The sequence below is a fragment of the Polyergus mexicanus genome, unplaced genomic scaffold, assembly GCF_030449975.1.
Source record: "Polyergus mexicanus isolate NDT 795.1 unplaced genomic scaffold, iyPolMexi1.0 SCAF_19, whole genome shotgun sequence".
Lineage (NCBI taxonomy): Eukaryota > Metazoa > Arthropoda > Insecta > Hymenoptera > Formicidae > Polyergus > Polyergus mexicanus.
The window spans coordinates 912,448-926,280 of NW_027223339.1; the positions used below are offsets into that span (position 1 = coordinate 912,448).

The window sequence follows — 13,833 nt, forward strand, 5'->3', positions numbered from 1 at the left end:
CCTCGATCCTTCAGCCGACGTCGACATCGACGTCGACGTCGTCGTCATCGTCGTTGTCGTAGTTCCCGTCCTCGTCATCTATTCCACCTTGGTCTCCCTCCGATCGTTTCGCCTATCTTCCATCTTGGTTTTCCGCCAATTTCGATTTTCGTGCACAGAGCTGCATCTCACTGCCGTCGTCAGTCACCTGACGATATTTCTCGTCGAGTACGTGACACGTGAAGGTCTTTTGATGACATAAATCGACGCCCTCGCCAATATGTGAAGCAAATATTTTCAACCGTTTGTTACTATGTTCATCTTATTTGAATATGTTTATGTTTATGTGATGCGAATAACTCGTGATTTCAAAAATTGACGTGATAAATTTATTATTATTATCAAAGTAGTTGTTCAATTATAAATTCATAGAGAAATTGAAAAATTCGCGGAATATGTTTTCGACTATAATTTGACATCTCAAAGAAGTAATAAGATCTCGATTAAAATAATATACATATACCATATATTGCATCATTAAACTTGTAAAAAAAATGATTTAATAATTTATATTTTTTTCAATTACACACCGAGTAAAGTATATTACAAAACGGAACTTTTTTTCCCCATTTTTTTGTTAAACTAATTAATTCTAATTCCTTTCTTTCTCTATAAATCCAGTAATAAAACTTCGGTAATAATGTAAAATTTTTTATTGTAAGAATAAATATTGAAAATTGGATATATGTAATATATATATATATATATATATCTCGTGACTCTCGCGTACGCTTAAATGAATATGTGGTTAAGTGTTACGATCAAGTAAAAAATATCTTCTCGCGAGTGTGTTGCATCATTTATGGAGAAGTCTATATTCATAGCTCACAATTATTCATGCAATTACCAATGCTACAAAGGAATGCATCATATGGAACGCCGGTACAAATTTCCCCGATTAACCCTCTATTCGTGGCGTGTTTCGCATAATTCGCAATAATATATATATATCACCGTCAGTTCGTACGCTGCTACTGCGATGCAATAAGTTTTCGCGAGTGAATAACAAATGGCAACCGGACAATAAGCGTCGTATAATCCGCGGGAAAATACGCGCCACGCTAAATTACCGTAACATTCGCCGTCGTAACAGCATCGGCGAAACGATCTTAACGACGTTGTATGTCGCAACGGTAACAATGTGTGATTGTCGTCGCTCACAATGGCGTGTGCATTTTTGCTGAACACTTCGCGACATTTTTTTTTTAAATGAGATGTCTTTTTTCAAGACGATAAGCGATGTGATTTAGGGAAATATACGTAACCGGTAGGTACCAGTGATCGCCGACAAAGTAGTGAGCACGTATCGAATTTATTGGGTGCACTTATCGCGAGTGCACTCCTCGATCCGCGGCAAAAGTCTAGCGAAATCAATTTCAATGCGATTGTTTTTCTATTGAATTTTTTGACATCGCGTTGTGTGTCGTTTTTGCCATAAAATGATGAAATTTTTTTTATAACAAAATAGATTTTAATTGAATTTCTTTTCAATCGAGATCCAAATTATACGCAAATTCTTTATAATAATATTATTAACGTTCGTTTATAAAATTCATTGCATCTATAAAGTAATTGGATGGAATATAATTTTCAGACGTAATTTCTTTTGAAGTTTCCAGATGTGCGATAAATGAAATGCAAATTCACCATTATTACTGCGTTATATTATTCGTCAGTTACTTTTATACGTTTATGTAAATAAAATATATTACGCGGTAATTAAAATATTTTAAATTGTTTGACAAAAAAGTTTTATAACAACTTTACTTTCATATTGGTAAGAAAATTTTATTTTTTATTTATTTTATCTTAATGATACTTTATTTTATATTAACAAACTTGGATCATTTTAATGAATTTTTGAGCTATCCTCGCATCAAGCTTAAATTGTAGAGCGCATTAATAGTAACAGTGACATCTCCAAAGTTTGCGTTATCAAAACACGAACGAAACGCGACGGATATTCTCTTGTGGATAATTTTCGCTCGATGTCTGTTTCATTTTCTTTCCTTTGTGTACGTACTCTTTGATTTTATTTCAACGGTCGCATTTTTGTCAATAAATACGAGATGTTGATTCGCTTCGATATTGCCCTATTTGACAAAACAAAACAAAAAATAGTTGGCATTTCGATACTTATCCTCTCTCGTTATTACGCGTCTTCCGCTTTGTGATAAAAACAATTACGAAAGATATTAACTTCCCGCAAGGATTCCACCAAGAAGAATAAGAAGAATATCAATTTCCTTTAACGCGCCATTTCCTTTCATTTCCTTTCCTTTAACAAAGGCAGAGCTTTTGTGCGACATTAATTATTCTTTACGTAGATTTATTCGTAAAAGGCAATATTATAAGAGACGTTATCTCGATAAGGTTTTACATTCATTCTTAAGAATAAAGTCAGTTTAGATGTATCCTTTTTGAAGAAGCGAGTTTGCAAGTCTTCATTTTCGCATTGCATCCTTGTGTTTATATTTCAATATAAACGAATATTGTGAAAATCTTCGTTCAACTCGCAAACGTCATTACTCTGGATATAGATGTTGAATTGTATTCTTATATAGAGATGGCTTTTATAAATAAATTGAGAAACACACGCCCAATATAAACTTTTTATTCAATTTAACAAACTAGTTGTTGCTAATTGTTTGAAATTTAATCGACTAAAAGAATTTGATAATTTTTTTTTAATAGGAGAAAAGAGCAAAAGAGATATAAAATAATATTTATTTTTATTAGTTAATATAAGTAAGTTTATGCGTACGTATAAAAAAGGACAAATGTTAATAATATTCGATAATTAAAAAATATAAATAATAACGAACATTTATCCAAATTTTACTATAGCACAGAAAAATTAAAATTACGCCTAACTTTTCTTTTTCTATCTCTCTCTTTTATATAAAAATCATATAATATCGAATATAATCACAGGCAAAAAATTCGATCTTAAATTAGAAGCTAAATCTCTTCCAATGTGGTATGATAGCTAGCGTAGCTAATTGTTCTCGACCACTATATCTTTCCTAACCAATTTTGAACTTTAATCCGATTCATCTTCCGCTCTTATACACTTTCCCATAACAATTTTCTACAGAACTTATATTAAATAATATTCACACCAAGGTTGATATTAAAAATTTAACATACTGTATCTTAGAAAAGAACTGACTAATCTTATTGTCCGACAACTTATTTTACTTTGCTCTTATCCTTATTTTAGGGGGATCATGAATAAAATAATAGTTTTGATATTTCTTTTACACACGTAGACCGCTGGCCATTTATAAGAGCAATACTGTTCGAAACAGATACGAGCTGGTTTCTAGCGCATCGTTGGTGAAACGGACGAGCCCCTTGGGTTATAAACTTCTGAAAGAAAGGAGGCGTGGTTTTATAACGATTTATTGCGCACGGTCATAACAGCGTGTAACGAGTCGGAAGTGGGTGCTTTTATTGCTCTTCCGCACAAAAAAAAAAATGAAAAAAAAAGAGAGAAAAAAAGAGTTCTTTCGCAGCGAAACGAGCGATTTTGTTTCGTTACCGATGCACCGTACTTTGCCTCTTCTAATAGAAGACAGTTAGGAGGATATATACACCTTATATAGCCGCGATCAAATCATTCCACGAGTGTTACTTCGGCGTGAAATTCCGTGTACGATACCTTGTAAAGTGAATTGAATAAGAAATACAATTTTTGCCGATGTGAAATCTTTCTAAAGTATTTTTTGTTTTTTTTTGTAATAAAAATCGAGAAACGGGATCACGTACAATTCACTGTCTAAACGACTCTAGAATTTTCAAAGTACAATGATTATAGAATTAAATAATTAAAGAATTGAACTTTATGAAGAATATGATATTTACGTGAAATTATTCTAGAGAACTGTATATTAATAATATATTAATAAAAATTATTTCTATAAAAAATTTTATTAATAATTATATTTCATTAATATTTTCTGTTTAAGAAGTTTGTGTAAAAATACAAGAAGCTAAAATATACAGTAAAAAGAAAGGAGGCGGAGGCAAACGATTTTTTGTTATTATAAATATAATAATTTCGTTTGTTTAATCATATAAATCATTGTCAATTCACTTTCTCCATCATGTTTTATCAGTTATTTGATAGTACTTTTCTAATAAAAAGCTCCTCACATATCAAAGTCATCCAATATGTTTTCTGTCAGATGCAAGCGCGCAAAAAGCTTTCTTCTCAAAATATTTAATAAAAAAACTTTGCTCTCTCTCTCTCTCTCTCTCTCTCTCTGATTAAATATAAACGCACATAGGATGGTGATTATAATTTAACGATGGCATCGTTAAATTTTGTAAATATTGATGAAAATAAAAAAATACCGCACGTTTGTAGGATATAGATAGCAATAAAAATTTATGCAAAATATCATACAATTATTTCATTACTCGCAAATTCCTTAATCATCTTAAAACCATTTCTTTCTTAATGAAAATTTGATTACAAAATTTTATTTTCTCATAAAAAAAGGAAAAAAAAAATACATTAAATTTAAATTCAAAGTTAAAATAGAATGATAAACTAAGAACAGTGTAAATTTTTTTATTACGTGCTAAAATTCTCTTTTAAAATTAATTCAAAGATGCGAAATTTTTCTGTTTATTTGCTATTTTGAATCTTTTGATTCGTTAAAAAGTTTTTACCGATTTGTAATCCAAGTCAAATGGGAACGATATATTTTTGAAAGAGAGAGAGAGAGAGAGAGAGAGAGAGAGAGAGAGGGGTGTGGGGGGGGTGGAAAGAGGAGAGAGAGAGAGATATATTCCGTGTATAAAAATAGAGAATATTTGTTAACAAGAATAGGATTTAAATATTTCTTTTGCTTTTGGCTGGGCATCGATGGAAACTAACACTTCGCAACGGCGACGTGATGGTCCACTCGTTCCGAAGCTTTTAGCGGTGCATCGCGCATTAACGACTAAAGCTCCTCATCCCACTTTCCATTTTACCGGTGTCCTTATGCGCGGTTCGCACGCTCGGCTTCGACGCGAAACGTCGTCGCTCTCCTCAAGCACGATAATGAGGCCATACAAGAGAAAAACGAATGTCGCTGCATTAAAAAGCATCGCCTATCGCGCACATATACTATCAACGGTTATTTATGCTCCTATAATATTAACAAGATTACATTAATCTATTATAAAACTCTTCTTTTTCGAACACAATGATAGTATAATATTATGAATATTTTTATTCTTTAAAAGAGTTAATATTCTTTGATCGTTTAAATATTAAATTCAATTAAGAAATTTAGAAATTTCAGAAATCTTTAAGATTAAATAATTTTCATTATATTAAACATCTGCTTATAATAATGCAAGTTAAAACTGTTGCTGCGCATTGCACTTTCAAAATCTATTTATACATCTCTTTTCAGTTTAAGTACAGAATAAGAATGTTATTGCAATGCGGACAATGCTAATTTCCCATTGTGGAATGAAAAAAATAGATATATCTCGTATATCTTATGACTATACACTTATCGCTAGAAAAAGATCGAGATTAATTTGCTTTGAACAAATATCATTAGTGATTTGCTGTTTCGAGCAAAGCCATAATCAACTCGATCCGAAACCACGATCCGAATATTAATATCGAGTTGATTATAAGAGAAAAGTGTCCCGATGAAAAGTGCAAACGGAATTCGCGTTCGATATCGTTTGCTGCTCCATCTCGTTGTGCTTTCGATCCGGTACACCAAATATTTGGCGTGTATTCGCCATATCGAAAAGCTCGTAATATTCGTGAAAAAAACACACCGCGGGTATTTGATTAATTTTCGAGAATCGTCTTAATCCATAGTTTCACGTTATTTCAATTTTCAACAATAATGTATGACCAAACGAGATATGAAAACGTATGAAAACGAGATATCTTTCTAGTTGAAGTGGCCTATTATCCGCAAATTTTGTTAAAAAAATGAATACGATTTCATGATATTACATTGTTCAAATTGTCTCTTATTGTAACAATGTATTGTTAATTACTCTTACTATTATTGTTAATTATTGTCAATTACTCCACAACAACGTAATTTCTGAATATTATATAACAAATTATATAAAATTAAACCAAAAATCTAACGATTTATATTGTTGCACATTTTTAATTAACGTACCTTGTTAATTTAAAATTTTTTATCGTAACCATACCATAGCTAGCAAACATTTTCTTAAAATACGAATTTTTTTTATAATATTGGAATAAAAGAAATTTTTTTCAACGTTGTAAGTAAGTATATCTGGAGAATTTAGCATTAAATGAAAATATTATTAAACTTATCTCAAAGTTACACAAAAATAAGATGTTATTATCACGATGTTATATTTACGATCTAAGATTGGTATCTGTCAAAATTATTATCGTATTCAATCGTGGAAGTTTTATAGTTTATCTTAAATTAGCTCTCCTGCTTTCGGTCAAGTACACGCACATAATCATTAATTGCTGTAAAATAATTTAAATAATGACGAGTTTTCATATCCTCTCACAACGGGACACAATGAATCTTGATCCATCCGTCAATTCTCAGAGTACTGTCTATATTCGAACGCATTTAAGATATTGGCAACGTATACAAACGTATATACTACTCGTCATCGTCGTCGATGCAGAAGCGCGTCGTGCCGTGTATCCGCAATTTAATTACCGCCACGAAGCAATTGCAAACGATGTCAAATCTATTGTCTCCCAGAGTTGGCTAGAAAACTCTAGTGAGTTGAAAAACATGGTAAATTTTGGTTTTTATTGCCTCAAACTTTATTTAATAGAATAAACTGGCAAAAAAAAAATTATAAAAATAACTATAATATATGTATAACACTAAAATATATTTATATAACTTTATGCAAAAGGATATTTTTACTTCAGTTAATAAATCATACTAATTACTATAGTTTAAAAAATGTAATCAATATAATAATAAAGTATTTTTTAATTCAAAATAATACGTAAAATTATTAAAACAAAAACTTTGAGAATATAAATGCTATTAATTTTTAATAAAAAAAAATGTAACAGTAACAGAATCAACAATTTTTATCAATATAAATCTGATTTGCGTTTACCATTCAACATTTTCTAAATTTTCACAAAAAACTCATTTATTTGCTACATCGATTCCTAATCTATTACGAATATTTTATTTTGGATAAAGCTTGAATTAGAAAAAACTCTCTCAATTGACAAATGTAATAGATAAAAAAAATTTTTATTTATTTTAATATTTTTAATAGAAAGGATCAGTTTCTGTTCCAGCCGTTTCTTTTCCCCCCAGAAAATACTGTTTTTCGCACTGATTTTATCCAAAAAAAATGTAGAATTTTGCCAACTGATCGTTGAATTCTGATTTCCCGCTCTTGTCTGCGGCAATTAAATTTTGGCTCGCTTCCGTTTGCCATCGAATAGATAGATTGACTAGTGCACGATGCGCGCTTCTCGATGCACAGGGAGAAAAAAATGTGCTTTCTTCCAATTTCTCCTTCGAGGGTAATGTTACTCGAACCTGGAAAATCGCTCTCCCATTCTTTCCCCTTCGTAAAGAATAGCTCGTTATTCGCGAAGCCATTTTTCGTCCTATATATTTCTTAGCTCGTGATATCTCTACTCTAATAAAACTCGAAGGGCAAAACATATAACAGAAAGATTTAATATTTACGTATCGATAAATAAGAAACAAAATCACGAAAGATTACTCCGTTGTAATTTCAATTTCGCGCACTAAATATTTGATCACGTATTCGCCACATTTTGAAAAAGTTCGTACTACTCGCGTTTTCAAAAGCACCGCATGAGCATTTGATCAATTCGGCTGAATTTCCTTAGATTACGTGAATTCGTATCGCCAAAATGTAAAGATTATCTAATCGTTAAAGAAATACATTTTTGACATAATAGATTGTGATAGGAAAATTATATAAAATTTATAAAGTATCGTAAAAATACGATGGGGAAAGGGCCCCCCTTGATTGACCTGACTTTTCAAGCGCTTTTAATTATTTATCTCAATTTTTTTTATTGTACGTTTTGTGCTCCAGATGTTAAACTCTATGATAAAACACACTTTAAAAGATGTTCATTTTACTTTGAATTTACAATCTAAAGTTGCGTAATTTAGTTATAAATCGAAATGTGTGTCGTTAGCAATGTGATTATAAACGTAAATCAGTAATTTTCTCTTACGAAAATTGTGAGATGTAAGCAAATTTAGTTATTTAACGAAGGCTTAATTAAATAGATCGCGTCGAGTCTAAATAGACATTACTGGTATCTATAATACGCAAGTATAAAACGGGACGAGCGTTTCGCCGTAGCGAGATCCACGTAGAAAATCGCGCTTCCGTCGGATTTTCGTCATCGTATTTCCCCCGACGGCCGTCTCCTCTCCCCTCGACGACGCCGCAATACCCGCTCTTCCAGAATACTCTACCGAGGACAGCTGCCATCCCTCGTTCCGTTGCGGGATCTCGACTGGTAAGTTACCGCGGCGCGTAAGATAAACTTACCAATGGCATCCGAGTGAACGCCAGCCTTGGTCACGTTTCCGCTCACGGTTTCGCCATTTGTTTGAAATCGCATAACGCTTACACAAGCCACCACCATCACCATCACCGCCTCTGCCGTAATCGGTCTTTCCCTCTTCCCACTCGATTTCCCACTCTGTTTATTTCAACCCTTCTTGCTCTTTCTCCTCTTATATCTTTCCCTTTCTCACTTCCACCCCTCAGAAAACCCTTTCCCTAGAGGAGACGTTGCCCTTTTCGTTTTCGCATTTTTCCCTCGTCTCGCCGCTGAAGGAAAACACGTTCGACGTTACGACGGGTGTCAACACACTACGAAGATAATTTCTAGGAAACTGTGGTTATAAAGAAAGTGCTTCGTCGGATTTTTAAACGTGTACGCTGCAAAGAATTTTAAAAGCTTCTTTTTTCTTAAAAAAAAAAATAAATAAATAAATAAATAAATAAATAAATAAAAGAGAAAAAAGATCTTTTTTTATTTTAATTAAAAATTAAAATAAAATTTTATCAAATGTATCGTCGTAAAACATTATATTTCTCTTCGAAGATTCGAATTAATAAGATTAATGAAAAATGAAAATCTAGAAAAGTATAAAAAAATCTAAAAAATCTAGGGATCAATGAAAAATTCCATAATAATAAAAAATTAATCTATGATTTATTGCAGAGAATGAAAGAGATGCACGAATTTTGATAATTTTATATACGATATCGTCAACATCGCTAACTTTGTTCCTCAAGGATATTTACACGCTATACGAGCAGGTACAAATATTTCTGCTGCTAAATTTATTAGCGTTTGCGACGAAGCTGGATACAAAAGCGACTGGCATGGTGAAGAGATCTCACAAACGTTTCGTCAACTTAGAACCAAGAAATGTAATTCGCTTAAAATTCGCATCTTCGGTTGCGAGGAACTCCGGCATATACGAAGACCTACTTATTACATTTCTATGGTACTTGCTTTATGATTTCGTCAGTTTCTCCCTCTTTTTCTTCCCAAATTAACCAATTTGTATAACATATATATTTCACATTTAATTTCAATCTATTTTTAATAAATGAAAAATAAGAGTTATTAAATCCGTGTGTGCTTATCGAATAAATTCTAGTGCCTATAAAAATATATAATAAATGTGTTCTAATACGTGTATTTTTAAAGCAAAATATATTTAAAATTGAAAACTAAATATGTCAAAAAAGAGAGAGAGAGAGAGAGAGAGAGAATTTAGACGATCAATTGTATTTATAAGAGAGTTTGCAGTTATGTTTTATAGTTTCTTGGTCTATTTTTTTGTCTCACATATATACATACACGTACATGTTTTAGATTAGATATGTCAATTGATATCGTTTGAAATTACATCAAACAAAGGCTGCCTAAACTTTTTAATTTCGACACGTTGCAATTTCGATGCAAGCTCGTATATCCGTGTATATACGAACGTACAGAACCACAGAACCATACACTTGCAACCCGGTGTCTCTTTCAGATTTTCAGCGTTAATTAATTAGCGTGATGATTCATCCGTGTAAGCATTCGTTTCCGTTCGGTCCTAACGAATAGAGTTACGTAAAGTTTCGCCGATCTCTACAATATTGCTGATGTTGCTTTACCAGTTACCCTCGTCGAAATTTGTATCGCAATTTTAATGAGCGACAAGCTGTGCAAACACGCTTAAGTAAAATTTTGCATCTGCGCAATAAAATCATCGGAACTTGCATATAACAAATTATTCTTGCTTGTACGATCTATGAAAAAGTGGAAACTAATATAACTTACCTATTGCAATTATTTAAAACAATTGAGTTTAATTAAGAATGTTTATAATTACATATATTCTAATAAGTGAGATGTTGCCAACTTTTATAAGCATACATTAGATTATTATAATAGTCACACATACATATATATATATATATATTCTTATGCATTTATATATTTATACATTAATCTTACACTTCCCTCCTTTCTTTTACCAAGATAATTTAACTTAAAATTTTTCTTAAAACAGCATTTTATTTCTTTTAATGTTGTTATTTATAGTTTCCCACCCATATTAAGTTAGCCCCCCCCACCAACGCCAAATTAAATCAAATACATCAAATAATTTAGTGCTAATTATGTGCTAATTAGTTGCCGTAGTCCGAATTTTGTTGCTCAAACCGTTTAGCAGGAATTTACATTCAAAGTGGGGGGTGCTAGCTTGACATTAAGCCAGCCCCCCCCCCCATAGTGAAAAAAATATATATAAAGCTCGAATCAAAAAATAAAATACACTAGAATTTGTTGCTATTTTGTTGCTCTAAAATAACATAAAAATATTTTTAAAAAAGTATATTATTTAATTAATACCACTATATATTCAGTCTCGCCGCGCCGTACCATTCACTTGCGCGAAGTAAAAGTAAATAAAAAAATGTATCGCTCGCATGTATTTGGTACTGAAATAACCTGTGGACAATATACTGTCGAAATATATGAGAAACTGAATTTGTTGCTCGTCTTAAAGTATTAAAAATCGATACTTTGTCGCCGCGGACCCTATACGACGCGCTCTTATATTATATAAACTAACTAAAAGAATTTGTTGCTCGCATGTTTTTGGTATTAAAATAATCTGTGGACGATGTACTATCGAAATATATAAGAAACTGAATTTGTTGCTCGTCTTAAGGTATTAAAAATCGATACTTTGTCGCCGAGGACCCTATACGACGCGCTCTTATATTATATAAATTAACTAAAAGAATTTGTTGCTCGCATATTTTTGGTATTAAAATAATCTGTGGACAATATACTATCGAAATATATAAGAAACTGAATTTGTTGCTCCTCTTGCTTTTTTAAGAATGACGCGTTAAAGATATATGTTAAAATTACAGAGTGATCAGAGTTAAATAAAATGTAATCGTATTAATGATGATTTCGAATGCTAATAAAATAGTAAAATTAATGCGCTCAACGATTATAATTATGAAATCATTAATAATCATCAATGATGAATAATAGAAATAATCAAGGCAAAGATAATATGGTCAGTTATAATTCTAAATATTTATACATGAGCTATAAATCATTAATAAAAAAAAAAAAAAAAAAAAAAAAAACCCGATTTTTCAATACTATTGTTTCCATAAACTAAAAATTATATTGACAATTTTAAATGTTTAATAATAAATTCTACTGACCGACCGATGCACCGCCCTTGCATGTCTCACTTCTTTCTGCATCTGGTCATCGCGAGATCCCTTCCGTTTCCGGTTGCTCCCTTCGCTTCAAATTGAGACGAGACAGTCTATCAATTTGTCCACTCATGCATAATCACTATTCTCATAATCACTATTTCACTCGTAGTCCAAAATCCGCCATATGCAATGACGCGGTAAAATTATTTCCATGTCGATTATAAACATGAAAGAACATATAATCGCGTATTAATAAATGGACGGAGACGATTTTCCGTGATTCTAATCGACATTCCCGATACTCACGACATCCACTTTATACACGGGATAAACTTGTGATGGATAAAAAAAGGCGAGAAATACGGAAAGAATATTTCAATCTCGCACGCTAATGCAATACGACGGTTACTGTAACGGTTACGGAAAATTTAGGCAGGTTGAATAGTAGTAGATGGGGAGGGGGGAACGCGTCGTCGAATATCCGTTCCAGGAAAAGGAGCGAGCGCGTCTCTTCCAAGAAATAAACCGTACGCGAAGAATCCTGCGCGAGATAAATCAAACTAGCTCGAGCGACGCTCTTTTGCGATCTCGATTTATGAAATTGCGAATATAACTCTGAAAAAAGGATTACATTTGAAAACAATATTAAAGAATATTAAAGCAGAAACGTGTCGAACGCGACGCGCTTATATTTTCAACGCAATATTATTATATACGACAGCGAGTAAATTATTTCAGCGCCTAAAAATATGTTAAATAATGTATTCATCGATCGTTGTATCGTATTATAAAGTCGATATATCAAAACTACAAATTACTCTCGATTTGGATATTTCGAATATTCGTTCGGATGCGAAATTCATTTTCGATAGATAAAAGATGCGTGGGAAAAATCTTGTCGTTTGCGAGTATATATATATCGAAAGATGCCTTAATCACGATTACACGGGTTAATATATTACACTCGGATAATCGCCTGTTATTCGATACAAGACCCCCCCGACACTCGTTCGTACGCGGATCTCACTTTCGACGGATAAAAAGACGCGAGAAACACGGAGCGCGACCGTAATTCGTCTTGAGACTCGCGCTTGTGCGAAGGGACTGACACGATTACGGAAAATTTAGGCTGGACGGGTTAAGTGAGGAGAGGGGAGGACCGCGTCGCCGAACGTCTCGGTACAGAAGCGTTCAAAAAAGTTGGATGTAAACATTCAGATATAAACAAAGAAGCGCGGCTCGAGAGAAAGAGAGAGAGAGCTTATATTACAAAATCTCGATCAATTTTCATGGCGAAACGATAATACAACGAGAATAATCGTTGAATAGAATGTGTAAGATTCAAGGAGGAATATATCTGAAAAGCAGCTCACACACCACATATGAACATTCCTAATAAAATATTCTTATTTAAGAGAAAAAAAAAAATGTGTTCGGTTAGTCGACAGTTAGTCGACTAATTTTACACGTCAGGTTTAATAATATTCATGGTTGTAAAATTGACCAATCACGGTCATTCGATTCTTGATTGGTGATTGGTTAGTTTTAAAACTATGGATGTTACTGAAATCCAATTAAGGGTGACGTGTCAACGTTAATCGATGTCTCTGAAATGCCGCGAGAAACCACGAGTACCAACAGCTAAATGAGAAATTTTACAATTGGTGAAGCTTCGCGTCGCGTTTTTCACACGTTTCGTATTTCAATATACTTTAATATTCTTTTAAAATATATGATTCTTCTTCGATTATACGTATAATTTCGCCAGAAAATAATCGCGAGATTGCAAAAGTATCGCTCGAGCTTCGTTATCTTATCCTTGTTGTATCCTTTTTTTTTTTTTTTTTTTTTTTTTTTTTTTTTTTTTTATTATTAATGATTTATAGCTCATGTATAAATATTTAGAATTATAACTGACCATATTATCTTTGCCTTGATTATTTCTATTATTCATCATTGATGATTATTAATGATTTCATAATTATAATCGTTGAGCGCATTAATTTTACTATTTTATTAGCATTCGAAATCATCATTAATACGATTACA

The 13,833-nt window shown here is 32.3% G+C and overlaps 1 protein-coding gene across 3 annotated transcripts in view; it reads right to left on the minus strand.

Moving 5' to 3' along the window:
• Window positions 1–13,833, minus strand: part of Plexa (plexin A) — a 253,077-nt gene that overhangs the window by 73,238 nt on the left and 166,006 nt on the right. The window contains exon 1 of one of the 3 annotated variants that reach the window (XM_070311326.1): window positions 11,788–12,364. The exons of the other annotated variants lie outside the window; for them this stretch is intronic. Within the exon in view, the coding sequence (XP_070167427.1) occupies window positions 11,788–11,829 (42 nt within the window). The 5' untranslated portion in view covers window positions 11,830–12,364. Of the gene's footprint in view, window positions 1–11,787; window positions 12,365–13,833 lie in introns of those variants that run through there. 3 annotated transcript variants of the gene reach the window in all.